The sequence below is a fragment of the Mastigoproctus giganteus genome, chromosome 4, assembly GCF_048544385.1.
Source record: "Mastigoproctus giganteus isolate SK-2022 chromosome 4, ASM4854438v1, whole genome shotgun sequence".
NCBI lineage: Eukaryota > Metazoa > Arthropoda > Arachnida > Uropygi > Thelyphonidae > Mastigoproctus > Mastigoproctus giganteus.
In genome coordinates, this window is record NC_143578.1 from 145130739 (window position 1) to 145151281 (window position 20543).

Here is a 20543-nt window from a genome sequence, read left to right on the forward strand (position 1 = left end):
GCTTTGTACTGGTGATGTTCTGTATGCACCTAAAGAGATTCGTAAGGTGCTATGATGTATGGAATCAAGCCATTTGATGACACTTGGTCTGCACGAGCTATACACAGGGGCCCCATAGTCAAGTCTTGATCTGATTATAGCATAGTATAGGTGAAGAAGTGTGAACCGATCTGCTCCCCACTTCACTGCAGAAAGAACTCTGAGAATATTTTATTTTTTTTGACAGGTTGTTCGGAGGTATTTGATGTGTTCCAAAAAGTTAAGTTTTTTATCAAGAATCAGGCCAAGGAAACGTATACTGTTTGCTAGCTGTATCAGCTGGTTTTCTAGTTTTATTTCTGGATTGTTTGGTTTTTAGGAGCATTAGCAACTAAGGCCATATTGCTCCGGGAATATGCAGTGGTCATTCCCTGACCTTTCCGCATCCTCCGTATTTGGTGGTGACGGGCTTGAACCCCGGTCTAATCAAGAAGCGTATGCTACGCACTGCTGCTCCTTCCCACCTGGCTACAGAGGCGCCCTTATTTCTGGATCTGGGTGCATTTTCGTTTTCTACAGAAGTGTATGGCCATTGTTTTTAGTCCACAATTCTATTTTGTTCACTGCACTTTGTAATTGTCTTTCTATCATGTTCATGTTTTGTGAATGGCACGAAATAGTAACATCATCTGCATAAAGGAATGTTTCAACTATTTTTGGCAGGTCTTTTATAATAGAGTTTATTTTGATGGTAAATAAGGTTGAACTCAGCACTGAGCCTTGGGGTACTCCTTCCTGTGCGTATATTTGTGACAGATTGTTTTGATATTTTACCTGGAAGGTTCTAACTTTCAGAAAGTTTTTTTACCAAGAGTGGTAAGTTTCCTCGCAAACCAATACTGTGGAGATCTTTAAGAATGCCATATCGCCAGGTAGTATCAAAGGCCTTTTCTATATCAAGACTGATCATTATTAGATGCTCATTCCTTAGAAAAGCATTGCGGATATTTGCTTCTGCCTTTATCATGGGGTCCAGAGATGATCTGTTTTTACGAAATCCGTATTGATTTATGTTAAATACGTTAAATGTTTCCAGAAACCAGGTTAATCTGTTGTTCACCATTTTCTTGAGGATTTTCCCAAGGCAACTTGTTAGGGTTATTGGTCGATAATTTGTAGGGATCGTATGATCTTTACCAGGTTTAGGTAAGGCAATTATAAGGGAGTGAAGCCAGGAATTTGGATAGTAGTTTTCCATATAAATTCTATTGTACTGTATAGCATAAGCAATGCCTTTACAGATTTTTGATTAAGTTGTTGGATCGTTTCAACTCCATCAGGTCCTGCTGCACTCTTCCTAGACTTAGCCAGAACTTTTTGTAATTCTTCTATGTTGAAAGGTTGGTTATATGGGAGTTGTTGGTTGGTATTAAAATTTAGTCTGTATTTTTCAGCTACAGTTTTTGTTTTCTGAAAAGATGGAGTATATGCCGATACTGCTGATATATTTGCAAAAGTAGTTTCCAGTAAGTTTGCGATTTCCTTGGGGTTGGTTATCTCCTGTCCATTCCAGATTATTAGTGGAGTTGGAACTGAAAGAAATTTCCCATTTAGTTTTCTGATTTTGTTCCAGATGACACGGGTATCTGTATTTTTGTTAATTGTGGAGGCGAAACATATCCATGATTCCTTTCTACTTTTACGCTGGAGATATCTAGTTTTGGCTCTGGCTTTTTTAAAATTTAGGAGATTGATGAAAATGGGATATTTTCGGAAGAGATTCCAAGCTTTATTCTTCTCTCTTTTGGCCATACTGCATTCTTCAGTCCACCATGCTGTGTCATGTTTATGGTATTTTCCAGATGATCGAGGAACTGTAGCTTCAGCTGCTATTAAAATTTGGTTTGTGGCATGAGATGTAGCATTGTCTATGGGCTGAGTGGTGATTATTTGTTCATCTATTGCTGCAATTGTTTTATATTTAGTCCAGTCAGCTTTATGGAATCTCCATCTTTTTCGGCCATCGTGATGTGCAACATCATTTGTTAGTATTTTGCAGACCACAGGAAAATGGTCGCTATTTAGTGGATTATTCAATATTGACCATTCAATCAATGGATATAGGACAGGTGAACATATGGATACGTCAATTTCAGAGGCTGTTCCAGTGGTCAAATGGATGTATGTCTCAGTTCCAGTATTCAGGAGAGAGAGGTTTTGCTCTTCCAGTAATTTCTCAATCAATTTACGTTTGTCTTGGTGATGGGATCCCCCACATGGGATGGTGGCTATTTAAATCTCCCATGATACAGACCGGAGGTGGGAGCTGAGTTACTAACTGTTCCAATTCTGAAAGAGAAAATTCTTGATTTGGGGGGGAGGTAGAGTGAAACCAGTGAGAAAGTAAATTGTATTGAGACTCGAACTGAAACTGCTTCCAGAAAAGTTTGTAGTTGGAGGCGTTTACACGGAATTTTGGAATCAATTAAGATTGCAACTCCACCATGAGCTCCTCCGGAAAATCGTCGGTCTTGTCTATAGGTACCGTAGTGGTTTACTGCTGCATTTATTTGTGGAGTTAGGTTAGTTTCTTGAAGGCAGATGCCTACTGGGTGATATTTATCAATTAGGTTGCGAATGTCATCAAGGTTACTGCGGAAGCCTCGACAATTCCACTGTATTATTGTGTGCATTATATTGGCTTTGTGTTTGTATTTGTTTCTGACTTTTTACGAGTGGGGGTCTGCTTGGATTGCTCAGGCTTTTTCTCTTTTCTGGGGAAGATTGGGCGAACTTCCATCTCTTTCTCAGCATGTATCTCTAAGATTGGTTCTTCTGGGATTTCTTTTTCACATGTATCCATATGATCATGGGCAGGGAGTTTGTCATCTATATCTATGTTTTTAGTATTTATGGTTGGCCGTGACATAGAAGGCATTGTTGGCGAAATTGTAACAGGTGTATTTATGGCTTGATTAGAAGTTGAGATTGAAGATGATTTTGCTGATGGAGCTAGGATTGAGCGAGCCCAATCAGAAATAGAGATGTTTGGTGGGACTGTAACGTTGGTTTCAACTGAAGTGGTAGTGGTGGTAACAGCAGTTATCTGTTTATGCTGTTGGACAGTTGTTGCATGAGCGTGTTATTGTAATTGGTGATATTTGTTTCTTTGCCTCAGGGTAGGAGACTTTGTGCTCGGTTTTATACTTCTGAATCATTTTTTCTTTTTTCCATGTTTCACAGTCTTTGGAGTAAGTGGAATGGTTGCCTCTACAGTTTGGACACTAAGGTTTGTGCAGGGCATTCGGTATGGATATGGTCTTTAGATCCACATGAAGCACATACAGCAGTCCCTCGACATAACATCTGATTGGGTTCGGTATATACGGTGGACATGACAGTTCAAGTATCAGGCTTTTACAGATGTTGGTGGATTTGGCAAGTTGAAAGTTAGTATAATGTTTCTGGTTGGAAGTAGTGAACCATCCTTTTTGATTGTGGTGCCTCCGTAGCCAGGTAGGAAGGAGCAGCAGTGCGTAGCACACGCTTCTTGATTAGACCAGGGTTCGAGCCCGTCACCACCAAATACGGAAAGGTCAGGGAATGACCACCGCATATCCCGGAGCAATATGGCCTTAGTTGCTAATGCTCCTAAAAAAACCAAATAACAGCTCCTTTTTGATTAGTATTCTTTTTACCTGAATAACATTTTGTTCTGAAAGCTCTTGTTTAATTTCTTCCTCGGATACATGTAGAAGATCCCATTCTGTTAAAACTCCTTTTGAGTAGTTTAAGGTGGCATGAGGTGACACTCTATGGGAGTTCCTCCAAGTGTTTTCAATTTTAGTAGCTTGTCTGAATGCTTGGATTGTGTTGTTTCAACAAGCAGGTCACCTGATTTTAGTCTGCGAACCATTTTTGGTGAGCCAGCAACATTCTCTAAACTTTTCTGGATCAGAAAAGGAGAAAGCTTGCTGACTGGCTGGTCAGTCAAAGAATGTATTATGAGGAAATGAGGCCAGATATTCTGGTCTGTATCCTTCTTTTGTCTCTTTGCAAAGGAAGGGTTGTAATCTTCCTGCTCTCTAGAATGTGATGGGGCATTGATCCCGCAAGAGTCAGTATTGGTATGGTCCATCTTTGCTCCTTTTAGCCCTTGGCAGAGAGACTTTTCTGCCAAGATTTCCAGCCCCACCACGGAGAGGCAGGAGCAGTGTCTGGTGTGACCAAGCGAAGAGTAGTAGGGGTTAGTAATATACTATGAGAAAATAAAGAAAGGTGGTTTTCTTTCCTTGCTCTGTACAGGGACTTTTGTTCCGAGAGCTGTAATAAAATAAATAGATTTTTTAACGATAAGGACAAAAAGGAACTGTAAATCGCTTTCTGGAAGTACAGAGAAATCGCTTAGTCACAATCGCTTGGCACCCGGGGCCGACAATTATGCACTTCCAACATTACGGCAATACTTCTGGCCCATACCTGTATCATTAAGACAACGTGCCATGCCGTACTGCTCGGGTTGTAACAGAGTGGTTTGAGGATATGGGTATGGAAAAGTTAGATTGGCCAGCCCACACTGCTGATCTGAACCCTATCGAGCATCTTTGGGATGTATTGGATCGTCAGGTTCATGCACGTCGAGATCGCCCAAAGAACAAGGTAGAACTGGTGATTGCATTAAAGACCGAGTGGAGGAACATACCACCTGACATTTATAAAAAGCTGGTTGAGAGTATGTCGCGAAGATTGAAGGCCGTTATAAAAGCAAAAGGTTTCAGCACAAAATATTAAATGTACAATAAAAGCTTTTGTCTAAAGGCAGGTGTCCACACATTAATGGTAGGGCAGTGTATATAACCTATTAGTACTTTGTTATACATGATATGCTACATTCCTATCTTCTGCATAACATTTTGAAAATAAGGTTTCCCATTCTGATATTGATATATTGGCTAAATGAATATAGTCAGTCATTTCTTTTATTTATAATAAATGTCAATAGTTGTTTCCGCATGCCACAAAATTTTAATTGGCGAGAGTGATTGTTCCAGAATTTTTTTTTTTTTTTTTTTGTACTATAGCAACTACTTGGGTTCTGAAGTTTTTATATTCTGCATACTTGAAATATTTACAAACCAAACTTTTGTTTTTAAATATTTCATGTTAAGGTTTTTTTTATATATATCAGTAATTTCTTTTATTTCCTTGTTAAACCAGAGTATTGAGTGCCTGATTTCTATTTTGTGATGTTTTTTCTGCTTCATTTTTCTTCACCATCACTTTATCTTTTGGTGTTTCTTCTGGCTCATTTCTTCTTACCTTATTTTTACTAGCTTGTTTACTCTAGCTTCTTCTAGACTACAAAAAATAGATTGGCCTAAAGGCCAACCTATTTTTTGTAGTCATCATTGAACAGTTCCACCTTTGAATTTTTCAATAATGTGTTTGTCTTTTCATTTGTTAATGGCTGGTCACCAAATCTAATTATGCCCACTATGTAGTTCTCATCACCTCTAATTCTGAAGATTGCAAAACTTTTATACCAATATTCACCTTTGATTTTATTTTTCTATTAGTTATTATAATTAACCACTCGTGACCTTGAGCAGTGAACTATCATACCTAAAAAATAAAACTCTGATCTAATTCAGAGAATTTTGTTTTAAGGTTAATTTTATATACGTAAATAACAATAAGTAAGCATACCAACTGTCTCTGAAATATCGCTGTCACAATACATACATCCACACACAGTATAATGTGGTTTACTTACATCATTGCTGGGCTGTTTGGTGGACAAGAATCTAAAGGAATATCTTTATGATCTCAATACCAGGGTTTACTTGTGCTCTGAACGTAACATTACTGCATTAGTTTGGTGAACGATAGGGGGGAGGAGGTTAGCCCACCTTTGTGGCTATTTAGTATTGGGAAAAGAATTAATCCACATCTTGAATTAATCCACAAGGCTTTTGGCATATAGTCCCACCCAACAGATCTAGGCAGAAATGCAGACACATTCTGACCTAACATGTGGCATTTTTCAGCATAGGCCTATATTTACCCAACAGATCAGTTTGTGTGCACTTAATATCATTAGTTCCCAAGTGAATAATAATGCTGTCTTTATCTCTCCCCAATAAAAGATGACAATTTATTGGTTTGATCATTGATCCAGGCATATCAACCCTAGATCTATTTCACTTATCCTTATTACTAAATATTTTACCCACTTCACTAACAACAGAATCTCTCAATAAAACTAAATCCACTTGAATCAGAATAGTATGCACTTTGGCTGTTCTGGTTTCTGAGGGTCCCAAATTAAGAGTCATCACCTGGCTAGTCACTAGATACACCTCAGTCCCTGATGAGACTCCCATTTTATGCATCCATCCTTCTCTTCAGAGAAATCACTTCATTTTCATAAAGTTGCAATTTAAGATTTGGTATTAATTAACTAAATTAATACTCGCTTGAAAAGTTGATGGTCTGAGTATGAAAGGATAGTAGTATCCTTTCATACTCAGACCACCATCTCTGGAGCACGTGAAAAAATTGTTCCTTTCACAGCTTGGCATGACTGGCCTTACTATAAAAAACGAAGGCCCCACAAGGGGTATAAACCAACTGGATCTGATTTTCACTTCTATTGCCTGTACGCTCTACTCAAAAGGACAGGTGATACGAAGAACAATCTATAGTCCAAAATATCTGGATGTTTCCAGATGCATTACAGCAGCATCTCTCATCCCATGGTATGTCCTTGAATCCTGCGATACCCTAATAGCAGTTGACCTGTTAACTCAATGGATTATTACAGTAGCTCAATACACCGCCTCAAAGACAGTCAGTATCACTTCCCACTCTAGAGCATGGCAGTCCCCACATCTAAACTCCAGCTTTCAACTAAAGCAGCAACTCCATACGCAATGGAAGCAGTCTGGTGAAATTAATGACAGAATAGCCTTTTCAAGAGCAAGAGCCATTTTCAACAGCCAAAAATCCCAGGCCATCAAGAGGTATTTTGATCATTTGCTAGCAATAGGTAAGATACCATACACTGAACAAATCACCAGTTTCCCAGAGCAACTCAACCCCCAGAGATGGAGTGATTTCATAACCAGATTTGAAGATGTTGCGAGACCCAGCAGTAACCTTGATCACATATTCAATCATGACAAACAGAATTCTCTGACAACTATCACCATATCAAAGCACCAAATCTTGACAGCCTTGAATTCAACCCCATTCTCTACAGCTGTGGGTGCTGATGGAATACTGCAGTTCATGTTGAGATGCCTGGGACCATATATCATCCAGCCCCTTGTTAGCACCTTCAATGCAGTGCTGACCAGACGCATCTTCCCCCATCATTGGAATGTATATCTGGTAAGGCCACACCCGAAAATAAGAACACCGTCATTGGAAAAGCACTTCAGACCCATCTCCAATTTCTCATGTCTCCTGAAACTACTAGAAAGAGCCCTCCTTCCAACTCTAATAACTCACAAACTTCCAGCTGCTCCACCACAAATTCATTCTTTGTTACCAAATAGGTACACCATTACCAATCTCCTTGCCACAACCCACAAAATCCTTATAGCATTTGAGAGAAAAGAACTCCTCATAACATACCTCGACATCGAAGCAGCTTTTGATGCCATTCAGGTACCTGTCCTCCTACAACTGCTTGAAGACCACTACTTCTCAACCGTACTATCATACTCCATCATTCAAAAAAAACCTATAAATGCAGTGCATGACTGATGAGTTTGAAATTGTGGGGACCATTATATACTCCCCGCTACTTCATGCAGCTGAATTCTGGGCATCAGCAGCACCTACGATCAGAAAACCCATCAGGGCAGCGGAAAATTAGCTCTTTAAATGGTAACCTACAAGCACAGGTTATCACCCCATGTTCATACGACTGAAATGGCCCAGGCCCTGGGAATCCCTAGGCTGCTCTCTCTCTCATTGATGAAAAAAGGCTGGTAATCACAGTAAAGATGTTGACAGGTCTGATCACATCTCCTCATTCTGGGATCTCTGTGACTGGAGGATTCCACCTGCCCAGCTCAGAGCCACCCCAACTATTTGCCCTCTTCATTCAAGCCTCCACCTATCAGATTGTTTCCTACCATACCAGATGCTTGAACAAATCCAGGACATTGACACCGACCTTAACAAATTTGCCATCAACCAATGATATAGATGTGGGATACTCGGCCCAACACACTCCATAGACTGCAAACTGTCAGCTGCATCTGCCAATCACCAAACCCCTTAACTAATACGGGGAATGGCGACCACAGGGGAAGTGGCATCTCTATCTCTTGACAAAGCCTTGCTACACATCGCAACCATCTAGACGGAAGTGAAACTGCCCTGGTTGGAGACCCCTATGAATTAATTAGAGAGCAAAATGGGAAATGAGTCTGACAGTGCTCTTGCTGCTTTCTCTCATGAACTAGGAGAACAATAGTCACTACTGTAAATTGTATATGTATTTGTCATTTCATTTTATCCCTATATCATTTAATGTCATCTTGTTTTTGTTCTTTAATGTTTTATGGTATTTAATGTTTTTGTAACACCTCTTATCTGTAAACCCCTGGCCTTTTGGCCATGATGGGAAAGTTGCAACACTTAACCTCGTAACCAATTACAATAAAATGTTGCAATAAAGATTCTCTCTCTTTAATTTCTGGACTTTCACCCATTTCCTAATTTGAAAAAACACCTAGCTGGCATCCATTTTTCCCTGACAATGATGTCATTTCTGCAATGGATGCATTCCTGGTAGCCAAAGAGAAAACTTTCTTCATAGCTGGAATCAACACATTGCAGAATCAGTGGCAATAGTGTATTGACTCCAATGGGGACTGTTGAAAAGTAGCATGTTACCAGACTGCCCAAATAAACCTTTATACTCAAGCCCCAAACTTTTCAAATGCTTTTCATATGTGGCATGTATGGCTGATGATACACACACACACACACACACACACACACACACACACACACACACACACACACACACACACACACACACACACACACACACACACACAGCTATAATCAGCAAAAACTATGGAGAGGATTTAGTATTAATGCAATTAACTCTAGATTTTATGGTTAACTCTTGATTTTAATTACAAGATTTTGAATTTAATGGACAAACACAAAAAAAAAAAAATAGCAGGCAAAAGATTGTATTTTGAATGTACTCATAAGAAAGGAAAACCAAGAACTCATGAGGCACTGCAGTCGACAGCAAGCATCCCAACCTACTTGTGGATACGTGCTTGACTATACCCTGTTAATTTATTATAACACTTGCAGGGTATCACCAGCGGCAGAGGTGAAAGTGATTCTTGCACTGCTTATATTGGAATGAGCAGAAGCCTGGAAAACAAAATGCTGGATATTTCAGAGACTGGGTAGCTAAGAATAGAAACAGGTGCATGTATATTTGCATGTACACCAATGCTAGGAGTTTGGTAAATAAATTTGATGAATTTGAGGTATTGCTCAAAGCATCAAAGCCTTGTTGTTGGGATATCAGAGACGAGGTGTCACACAGATATAAGGAATGCAGAACTGGAATTTTGGGAGTACAAAGTCTACAGAAAGGATAGACAGGTGAGGAAGAGTTATGCTATTAGTTAAGAAACACATAAAAATCCAAGGAAGTGAAGCCAGTCGACATCGCTGGACAGTGCAGTGTCGAGTCAGTTTGGTGTGACAAGCATTGGCAGATCAAAATTGAGAATAGGAGTGTGCTATAGGCCTAATGACTCTGATGAATATAATAAGAAACTACAGGGAAATAGTGGGCCAGTAAATCAAAGAGTATTATAATGGGGGATTTTAATTTAAAAGATTTTGAATGGAATTTGTGGGTTAGTCACTCACACTAGCAAGGCTTTTGTGGATTTATTGGATGATTGTTTTCTACATCAGCATGTTCGGGAGGCAACTAGAGGGAGTAATACTCTTGATTTGATTATCAGTAGGGATTCTTCATGCATTAAGAATCTGCAGAAAGAGGAACCACTAGGTGGCAGCAATCACAGTGTGCTGAAGTGGGATTTACTCAAAGAAGTAACTACCATCAGGGGTAAAGGGAAGGGTTATTGCTTTCGTAAAGGCAACTATGATGGTCTGAGACAGTATTTAAATTCTATACAGTGGGACCAATTGATGATGTTACCAACAGCAAATTCAAAATGGGAAGCATTCAAAGAACTTATCTTGGAAGCTACTAGGCTTTAAATACCAACTAAAAGAAATATTGTTCAAGGTTTAGGCCTAAATGGATGTCAGATGAACTAATGAGACATATGTCAGAAGAAAAATGCATGGAATACATATAAATTAACATATGACACAGAAGCCTATGACAGATATAAGTTGATCTGTAACCAAGTTAGAAAGGAGGTTAGGCAGGCGAAGGCAGATTACGAGAAATCTTTGGCAAGGGATGCAAAGAAAAACAGCAAAGTGTTCTTTATTTATGTAAACTCTAGAAGGAAGGGGATGAATCAGATTGGTCCACTTGATATCGATGGTTCAACTGTTGATGATCCTGCTCAGGTAGCTAACAAACTAAATGAATATTTTGCATCAACATTCACACATGAGGAGTTATTCGGCGAGGGGAATGCCAGAGGCATATTCAACTCTGGCAGTAAGCTAGATAATCTTGTAATAACTGAGAGTAAAGTGGAGGAGAAATTGTTGAAGATAAACACAAGAAAGGCACCTGGGATGGATGGGATCTATCCAGTTATATTAAAGGAGGCAGCAAAGGAAGTAAGCAAACCCTTAGCCATAATTATGAGAGCTACCTTGGACTCAGGAGAGGTATCCATAGACTGGAGATGTGCAAATGTGACCCCAATTCACAAAGGAGGATCAAAGGCTGACACAAGTAATTATAGACCTGTGAGTTTAACTTCTGTTCCAGGAAAATTAATGGAGGCACTGGTTAAAGAAGCACTGCAGGATCATCTAGACAAGACTTCAGTTATAGCTCGGACACAGCATGGTTTTGTTAAGGGGAAGTCTTGACTGGCCAATTTGATTGGATACTATGATGCAGTCACAAAAGAACTCGATGCAGGGAATAACTTTGATATTATATACTTGGATCTTAGAAAGGCTTTTGATACTGTTGCACATGGAAGACTGCTGCACAAATTGGAGCAGTGTGGTACTGGAGGAAAATTTCTGCTATGGATAAAGGGGTAGTTGAGGGGGTTGTTGTTTGTTTGGTTTTTAGGAGCATTAGCAACTAAGGCCATTTTGCTCCGGGATATGCGGTGGTTATTCCCTGACCTTTCCGCATCCTCTGTATTTGGTGGTGACAGGCTCGAACCCCGGTCTAATCAAGAAGCGTGTGCTATGCACTGTTGCTCCTTCCCACCTGGCTATGGTGGCGCCTAAGGTTGAGTGGGAGAAGACAGCAAGTGGTAATCAATGGACACTGCTCATTGTGGACTAATGTTATTAGTGGAGTCCCTCAGGGTCGTGTTGGGTGCATTACTGTTTTCTGTATTTATAAATAATATTGATGATGGTAAATCAAGCTTAATGTCCAAGTTTGCAGATGATACAAAGGTTGGCATGGTTGCTAAGGACAGTACTGACGCTATGCTGCTGCAACAGGATCTGGAAAGGTTGAGCAGATGGGCTGAGAGGTGGCAAATGAAGTTTAACATTGACAAATGTAAAGTACTACATATGGGAAACAGCAACCCCAGAGCAATGTATCAACTCTGTGGTACTACACTGACAGTGGTAGAGAATGAAAAGGACCTGGGGGTAATTGTGCAAGCAGATATGAAGTTCTCTGAACAGAGCAGACTGGCTGCAAGAGTAGCTCATGGTGTCTTATCAATGATATACAGGAATATTTCTAGCAGTGATAAGGAGGTGATTATTCCCCTTGTATAAGGCAATGGTCAGGCCACACCTTGAGTACTGTATACAGGTCTGGAGGCCTTATTTCAAGAAGGATGTAGAGCTGCTGGAACGAGTACAGAGAAGGGCAACAAGATTAGTGAATGGAACAAAGGGTTGCTCTTACGAAGAAAGGCTTAAGTTTTGCAAATTACAGTGTCTGGAGACTAGGCACCGGCGAGGTGATCTGATAGGTGTATAAAGCCTTGAATGGTTTGAGCATGCTCAATGCCGATGGGATTCTTCCTCTTGCTCAGAATAATCACCTGAGAGGGCATAAATTCAAATTGAAGAAAGACAGATGTAGGATAGATGTGCAGAAATTTACCTTTACCCAGTGGGTAGTTGGTTGGTGGAACAGACTTCCATCAATTGTTGTGGAAGTTGATAGCCTAAATAAATTTAAGGCTCAGCTGGACATGTATTTCGAATGAACAGAGGGGTGAAATGGGAGTGTGTTTTTTTTTTCCCCTTTGGCTGATGCTGCATAAGCTTGCTTTCTTGCATCATATGCTTCTACTAATGCTAATGATATTGAAATACATTTGATAGTTATAGGGCAGCAATTCTCTAATATTTGCCACTTGGGGTACCCAGGACAACACACCACAATTACACTTCTCAGGGCCCAAGGTGTTAAGCTCTTGCACTGCCCCCTTTAAAGATACCAGAGTCCAAAAAAAAAAATTTTTTACCAATCGTTTAAACCCAAACGTAATACTGTGAAATATAAAGAACAGTACTAAACTAAACTCTGTATCACACATTGTTCACACCTCTGGCCTTTAGGCAATAGAGCTGCTGCTGTAAAATGCATGAATTAAGAACTAAAGGGACATTCCACAATTTAGTGGTGTCTGTAAGACATTTACAACTGACTCCCACATACTGTACTGAGAAGTCACGCTGGTCAACTGCTTTCTTGTGTGAGCCAGTGTAAAAGATTAAGGCATATTCCCAATGCAGATAATACGCTGTCAACCTATATTCTACTGTTACACCCTATTTGAGAATCAGGAGAGAGTGATTTTCCTTTATTCTGGAAATTAATCTGTTCTTTCGCAGAAATGAGTCATTTACACTTTCAGTAAATTTCACGTCTCTGTTTACATGGTAAGTACAAGTGGGTCCTAGCTCAGATTAGGGCATTAAAAAAAGAAATCGCTTTAAAAATTTGAGATTACAGAGGCCATGCGAAGCCCCCTCTCTATGGTAAGACCCGAGGCTAGTGCCTCATATGCCTGTTCATAAGTACGGCCCTGGGGAAACTCCTGAAATGAAAAACAGCAATTTCCATTAGTTTGAATTAAAATGGCAGCATCTCCTTCAAGGATCTTACAGCATACCAAAGTACTGCGCAACCTTAATTGAGACACATTGGTATAAGATATAATGAACTTTAAATTGTGCATTCATATAATTTCACAAGTCTAGGAACACATATTTGTATCTTCTAATCACCTGGTCATATGAAATTGTGTTAAAAGTGGCTAAAATATCTGCTGCTTGCTTTAAGGTCTCCACAGCTGAGCAATCAATGGCGAGGGTACAAAAGCACTTTGAGCGACCATGGTTCAAACCCCTTGACTACTAAATATGGTAGAATGTTCTTGTTATTCTCTCTATTTTGTGAACTGCTTTGACCTTACATGGTCATTGCAGAGTATACACAGAAAATTTATTTATTTATTTAATACAATTTCCAAGTACTAAAATTTCACCATAAGGCAGGTATTTCGAAGATCTGAATTTTTTTTTTATTACCAAATAAACTACAGTTCAACCATATGCAGTGCCGTTCACTTTGAAGTGAAAGAATTCTTTAACATTTGTTACGCAAATAACATTCCACATAAAATATTTTAAGTTAAAAAAATGTTTTAAAACAATGAACAGAAGGCTAATGAACATATAAAAGCTATCAAAAATACAAACTGACATTACTTTTAAGCATGACTTCTTAATGTTTCAATGGCTCTATAATACTATTCTGAAATAAAACTTATTTAAAATATGACTGTATTAAGATTTTAAAGATGTAAATGTGGTAGTAATCAAATGAAAATTAGCTGGATAAAAATTATTTTCCACATTTCCAAATTAAGGCAAACTCAAGGCTCACTGTCTGAAACTACAGGTCTGGAGGCCTCATTTCAAGAAGGATGTAGAGCTGCTGGAACAAGTACAGAGAAGGGCAACAAGATTAGTGAATGGAACAAAGGGGTGCTCTTACGGAGAAAGGCTTAAGTTTTGCAAGTTGCAGTGTCTGGAGACTAGGCACCAGCGAGGTGATCTGATAGAGGTGTATAAAGCCTTGAATGGTTTGAGCATGCTCAATGCTGATGGGATTCTTCCTCTCGCTCAGAATAATCACCTGAGAGGGCATAAATTCAAATTGAGGAAAGACAGATGTAGGATAGACGTGTGGAAGTTTGCCTTTAGCCAGCAAGTGGTTGGTTAGGTGGAACAGACTTCCATCCCTTGTCGTGGAAGTTGATAGCCTAAATAAGTTTAAGGCTCAGCTGGACAGGTATTTTGAACGAACAGAGGGGTGAAGTGGAAGTGGTTTTTTTTTTTTTTTTTTTTGGCTGATGCTGCATAAGCTTGCTTTCTTGCATCAAATGCCTCTACTAATGCTAATGCTAACTAAATGGTTGAATATCTAAAGCCACAATGCTTGTCACAAGTTCTCAACCAACTGGTATATGCACAGAATGTTTTTCAATGTTCTAGTGGTCATAAGCACTCTACAATCACTATCCACCCAACAACTGACAGAACTTCTAACCTAAAGTTTAGCCCAATTTCTCACAACCTCTATAAAATAATTTAAGAAAATTCCTTTAAAGAGAATTTAAAGAGTTAATATTGAAGTTTTCTGTGAGCAGCATGGAAAATTTCAGAATTTTCCGTGCTGCTGCCACTTCACTTCTGCTACTGAATTGACAATAATTTGGACATAACAGAAAATTCTTGACTGATCACCAATATTGATGACCTTTTCAATAGAATAATAATTCATAATTAGATTCTACTCAGTGGAGAAATCTAACTGCATTTAGAAGGTAATGGTGATGGTGTGTTATGCAACAAGGCAACTAAGGCTATTAGTTAACAGTATATTGTCTAAAATAGTATGCATTCCTTAGTTACAATGCTGAACAAAAAAACCCAAGTTTCCAAGATATAAAAGCATTCAGTCCTCACTTGAGACTAACTACCTCACTCATGTTGTGAAAAATGCCAATAAAAGTTTCTCCCATTATGATAGAAATTTGAACTGTGGCCTTTTCGAAAGCTTGGAGGATGATTATAACCACTATAATAAATGCAAGGCCAGGCTCAGAAAAGCCTGGGCTGTGTAAGGGATACAAAGAACCCAATGCCTCAACACAGAAGATCCCAAAAAGTTTGTTAAATGGTTAGAATACAGTGAAAAGGTAGGAGAAGTGCACAAAATAACCATTCTACAAGGTTTCAGGATACCACTGCATCCTCGATAAGAACTGCCAGACCAGCAATAAGTATGAGAGGTTCATCTCACAAAAGAATGCAATGTCTCTTTGGGATGTGCGTGTGTGTACTTGGATTTCAGAAAAGCTTTTGATACTGTTGCATATGGAAGATTACCTAAGGTAAATCATATTGAGGTAAATTTCTCTTATTCTTCTACAAATGGAAGTTTACTATACAAATTGAAGCTGTATAGCATTAAGGGCAAGTTGCTACAATGGATAAAAGCATGGTTTAGTGGTAAAAAACAGAGTGGTAATCAATGGACACTGGTCTTTGTAGACTAATGCTATTAGTGCAGTTCCCCCAGGGTTGGGTGTTGGGCCAATTGTTGTCATATATTTATCTATGATATAGATGAAGGTATATCAGGCTTAATGTCCAAGTTTGCAGATGATACAAAGGTTGGCAGAGTTGATAATGACAGTATACTACTGCAACAGGATCTAGAAAAGGTGGACAGATAGGCTGAGAAGAGGCAACTGAAGTTTAACATTGACAAATGCAAAGTACTGCATATGGGTAGCAGTAACCCCAGAGCAACATATCAACTGTATGGTACTACACTCAGGGTAGTAGAGAATTAAAAAGACATGGGGGTTATTGTGCAGTCAGATATGAAGTTTTCTGAGCTGTGCAGACAGACTGCCAGAGCAGGTCATGGGGTCTTGTCAATGATATACAAGAACTTTGCTAGTAGAAAAAGGTGATTATTTCTTTATATAAGGCAATGGTCAGGCCACACCTTGAGTACTGTGTACAGGTCTGGAGGCCTCATTTTAGAACTTTACATCCTTCATACATGGTTGCTCTTCTCTACATAGAGAAGAGCAACAAAATTGGTGAGGGGAATGAAGGGGGTCCTCTTACCAAGAAAGGCTTAACAGATTCTGAAAATTGCAGCATCTGGAGACTAGGCATCTGCAAGGTGATCTGATTGAGGTGTATAAGGCACTGAATGGTTTGGGCAGGCTCAATGCTGATGGAATTCTCCTCTTGCTCAGATTACAAACCTGAGGGGGCATAAATTCAAATTGAGGAAGACAGTTGTAGAATAGTTGGGCAGAAATTTGCCTTTTTAGTGAAAGTGAGTAATTGATTGCTGGAAGAAACTTCCATTTGTCATTATGGAAGTTGATAGCTTAATTAAATTCAAGGAAGAATTGGACAAACTTTTAGAGATATGGATGGATGAAATGGGAATTTTTTTTTTTTTTTTTTAGCTGATGCTGTATAAGCTTCCTTTCTTGCATCATATGCCTCTTCTAATGCTAATATATTCTCATACCTTAGCCCCTACATGTGCTAGTTTGTAAAAGTAATCCAAACAATGAAAGTGTTAGCTTTCATTCTTTGGATTACTTTTTCAGTTTACATATTAAAAAAAAAAAAAAAAAAAAATCAACCATTAACTAGGAAATAAGACAAGGATTTTTATCAATCAGAGAAATGCACAGCCTACTGTAGAACTCAAGAAAGATGCTTCTCACTAGAGATAGCTCAACTGTTAGATTTGGTTCTTATCGCTCTGAACAACTGAAACACAAGATTTAATTAAGGATAACAAAACTAATTCTCTTAGAAATCTGTGCTTTTCATTCAAGTTCTACTAAATATTTAGCTTTTTTTGTACAAAAGGAGTGCCTGATTACACAGTCCTGCTTTCACTCCTCCTGTTGGTACCACAAACTCAGATGTCCTATGTTTCTTATCTAATTCCAGAAGGTTACCATTACTCTGAAAAAGTTGATCGATGTCCCATAAGGCAAGATGAGCACTTTTTCCATGTTTTGCAAATAGCATAATTTTCTTGGCTAATGGACAATACTCACAGATAATTTTACCAGGCGAATGATAGAGTGCAGGAAAAGTTGCATCTTTCTCAAATAAGGATAAATCTATCTTATGACTCAGGAAAGTACAAAAACCTGTAATTACAGCCCAGTGTGAGGAATGGCCCTGCTTACAACATGGCTCATGATTCTTATCTGCGTCATACGGAATCAAAAGTGGTAACCCTTCTGCAAGATGATACAATATTGAACATTTCTGTTCTGTTACTTTCACAACTTTTGTTTCACAATTTATGAGTGTTTGTGCTAACATGCTCATATTTACAACAGAAAACATTTCTCCCTGTTTCGTAAAACCCATATTAGCAGCACATTTAAAAACCTCGTTGGGTGTTATGGCTCGGTTCTTGCCATCACAACATAATTGACTGGCCATGCATAACGCAACCAAACCACACTGTGGTCCTTCTTGTAGGACTGATCGAACTGCTGAATTATACGACAAAACAATTATGCTCTTATCATCTGCCATAGGGTTCCAAGCTCTTGAAAAGGATTTTGACACTTCTTCTCTAGGAGTCAATACTGTTTGTTGGAAATTATGGACCTTACCGCCAACAGTATTTGATAATTGCCTAACAGAGGAATTTGGAGGCGGTGGGGGAAGTGGCGGATGGTGAAGCTCGGGATTGGCAGACTGCCGTTGTGCCTCCCCTAACTGTTTACTGAAGCTACTCATGTTTTCTCTTGTATTGTTATTACTATGACTAAAGACCGCAGAAGAGATCCACGATCTATTCAGACATCTAATCCTCTCAGCTTAAGTGCATACAATTTCACAAAAGTTTGATTTAAATAACACTTACGCCTTCCATAATTCCCCCATCGATGTTTACCACCTCATCCATCATTCCTTGATAAATAAAGTGATTATCTTCAGAGACGTTCAATACTTATCTCATGTTTTACACCAAAATTTCAAGTACAACATGCACACCGCAGACAATATCTTATACTTTGTTTATACGAACGTTACAGCTTCATAAGGTATCTCCACTTCTTTTTCAGACTGTCATTAGATCACTAAACATTTCTCAGGCAGCTACCATAAAATGCCTTTTAAGATTAACTTTAGAATTCTCCCTTTATTATCTATCCAACAGTTACAGTAACTCTTTTCTGTGAAACCATCACCAGAAAATCGTTCCTATTCTAGACAGCGGCTGGTCTCGAAATAAATATGCGGCCAAAAGAGATACTACTCTGTGTATGCGGCCATGAGACGTTATCACGAAAGAATATCAGATGGGTAACCTGCACCACAGAGTAAGTCGAGGACAGAAACTTATACAGCATAACAAAAAAAAAAAAAAGCTAGCCACTTCATTTGTCCACCCCTACTAATAACTTGTCTAGTAGTCTAGTACTTCTTTAATTTAATTCAAACTATCCACATACAAAATAGCACATGGAAGAACGTTCCAACAATCAATTACTCACTGCCCTAAGGCAAATATTCCCAGATCTATCTTTCAATCGTTTTTTTATAATTTTTATGTCCTCTTGTGTATTTGTTTACACTGCTCGGGAAAATTAACAGAATATGTACAAAACGTAGGGTAATTCGTGCAGCTTGCGATGAAGCTGGACAAAATTTGGTATGGTAGTGACCACAGATTAGTAAAATATACCTTCCCACATCCCAAAGATTATTATTATTATTATTACTATTATTAGCCATATGGTGCAAGGAAGCCTGAGGCTTATGCTGCACCAGCCAAAAAAAAAAAAAAATCCCATGTTACCCGGAGAAATAGGGAGAGGGAGAGGGGACGAGAGAGAGAAGTAGAAGGTAATCACCAAGAAAGAGAAGAATGATGATATCCAGCTCAGTATGGGCTAGCCAAACCCATACTAACCAAATGTGAGCCCCTGAGGCAATTCACAGGGTTCATGTCTGGTGAACGAGGAGTCCATTCCATGATGGTAAAATTAGCATTAGCATTAGTACAGGCATGTGATGCGAGTAAGCAAGCTTATGCAGCATCAACCAAAAAAAAAAAAAAAAAAAAAAAAAAACCACTCCCATTTCACCCCTCCGTTCTTTCAAAATACCTGTCCAGCTCAGCCTTAAATTTATTTAGGCTATCAACTTCCACAACAAGGGATGGAAGTCTGTTCCACCAACCAACTACCAGCTGGCTAAAGCAAAATTTCCGCACATCTATACTACATCTGTCTTTCCTCAATTTGAATTTATGCCCTCTCAGGTGAGTATTCTGAGCAAGGGAAAGAATCCCATCGGCATTGAGCATGCTCAAACCATTCAAGGCTTTATACACCTCTATCAGATCACCTCGCCGGTGCCTAGTCTCCAGACACTGTAATTTGCAAAACTTCAGCCTTTCTTCGTAAGAGCAACCCTTTGTCCCTTTCACTAATTTTGTTGCCCTTCTCTGAACTCGTTCCAGCAGCTGTGCATACTTCTTGAAATGAGGCCTCCAGACCTCTATACAGTACTCAAAGTGACGCCTGACCATTGCCTTATATAAGGGTATAATCACCTCCTCATCCCTGCTAGAAAAATTCCTGAATATCATTGAAAAGACACCATGAGCTAAAAGTGCAGCCCGTCTGTACTGCTCAGAGAACTTCATATCTGCCTGCACAATTACCCCCAGGGCCTTTTCATTCTCTACTACTGTCAGTGTAGTACCACAGAGTTGATACGTTGCTCTGGAGTTACTGTTTCCCATATGTAGTACTTTACATTTGTCAATGTTAAACTTCATTTGCCACCTCTCAACCCATCTGCTCAACCTTTCCAGATCCTGTTGCAGCAGCATAGCGTCAGTAGTGTCATTAACAACCCTGCCAACCTTTGTCTCGTCTGCAAACTTGGACATTAAGCTTGATATACTATAATCAATATCATTTATAAATACAGAAAACAATAATGGACCCAACACTGACCCCTGAGGGACTCCACTAATAACATTAGTCCACGATGAGCAGTGTCCATTCATTACCACTCTCTGTCTTCTCCCCCTCAACCATCCCTTTATCCATAGCAGCAATTTGCCTCCAATGCCACACTCCTCCAATTTGGGCAGAATCTTCCATGTGCAACAGAATCAAAAGCCTTTCTAAGATCCAAATATATAACATCAAAGTTATTCTCTGCATCCAGCTCTTTTCTGACTGCATCATAGTATCCAATCAAATTGATCAGGCAAGACTTTCCCTTAACAAAACCATGCTGTGTCCGAGCTATAACTGAAGTCTTGT

At 39.2% G+C, this 20543-nt stretch overlaps 2 protein-coding genes across 4 annotated transcripts in view; both read right to left on the minus strand.

Moving 5' to 3' along the window:
* Positions 1–18645, minus strand: part of LOC150087110 (RNA 3'-terminal phosphate cyclase-like) — a 184844-nt gene extending 166199 nt beyond the window's left edge. The window contains exon 1 of one of the 3 annotated variants that reach the window (XM_090372968.1): positions 18122–18645. Coding sequence is in view for 2 of the 3 variants with exons in the window: in XM_090372966.1 (XP_090229092.1) it covers positions 16333–16383 (51 nt within the window). In the remaining variant the exon portion in view is untranslated. Of the gene's footprint in view, positions 1–16332; positions 16579–18121 lie in introns of those variants that run through there. The other 2 variants (XM_090372967.1, XM_090372966.1) reach the window with 2 other exon arrangements.
* LOC150087111 (actin maturation protease-like) lies at positions 16984–18109 on the minus strand. Its single transcript, XM_090372969.1, has one exon. The coding sequence runs from the start codon at positions 17992–17994 to the stop codon at positions 17080–17082; it is 915 nt and encodes a 304-aa protein (XP_090229095.1). The 5' UTR covers positions 17995–18109; the 3' UTR covers positions 16984–17079.
* Positions 18646–20543: the final 1898 nt, after the last annotated feature.

Coding starts and splice junctions, on each gene's coding strand:
- LOC150087111 (XM_090372969.1), bottom strand. CDS start 17,994: ATGAGTAGCTTCAGTAAACAGTTAGGGGAGGCACAACGGCAGTCTGCC.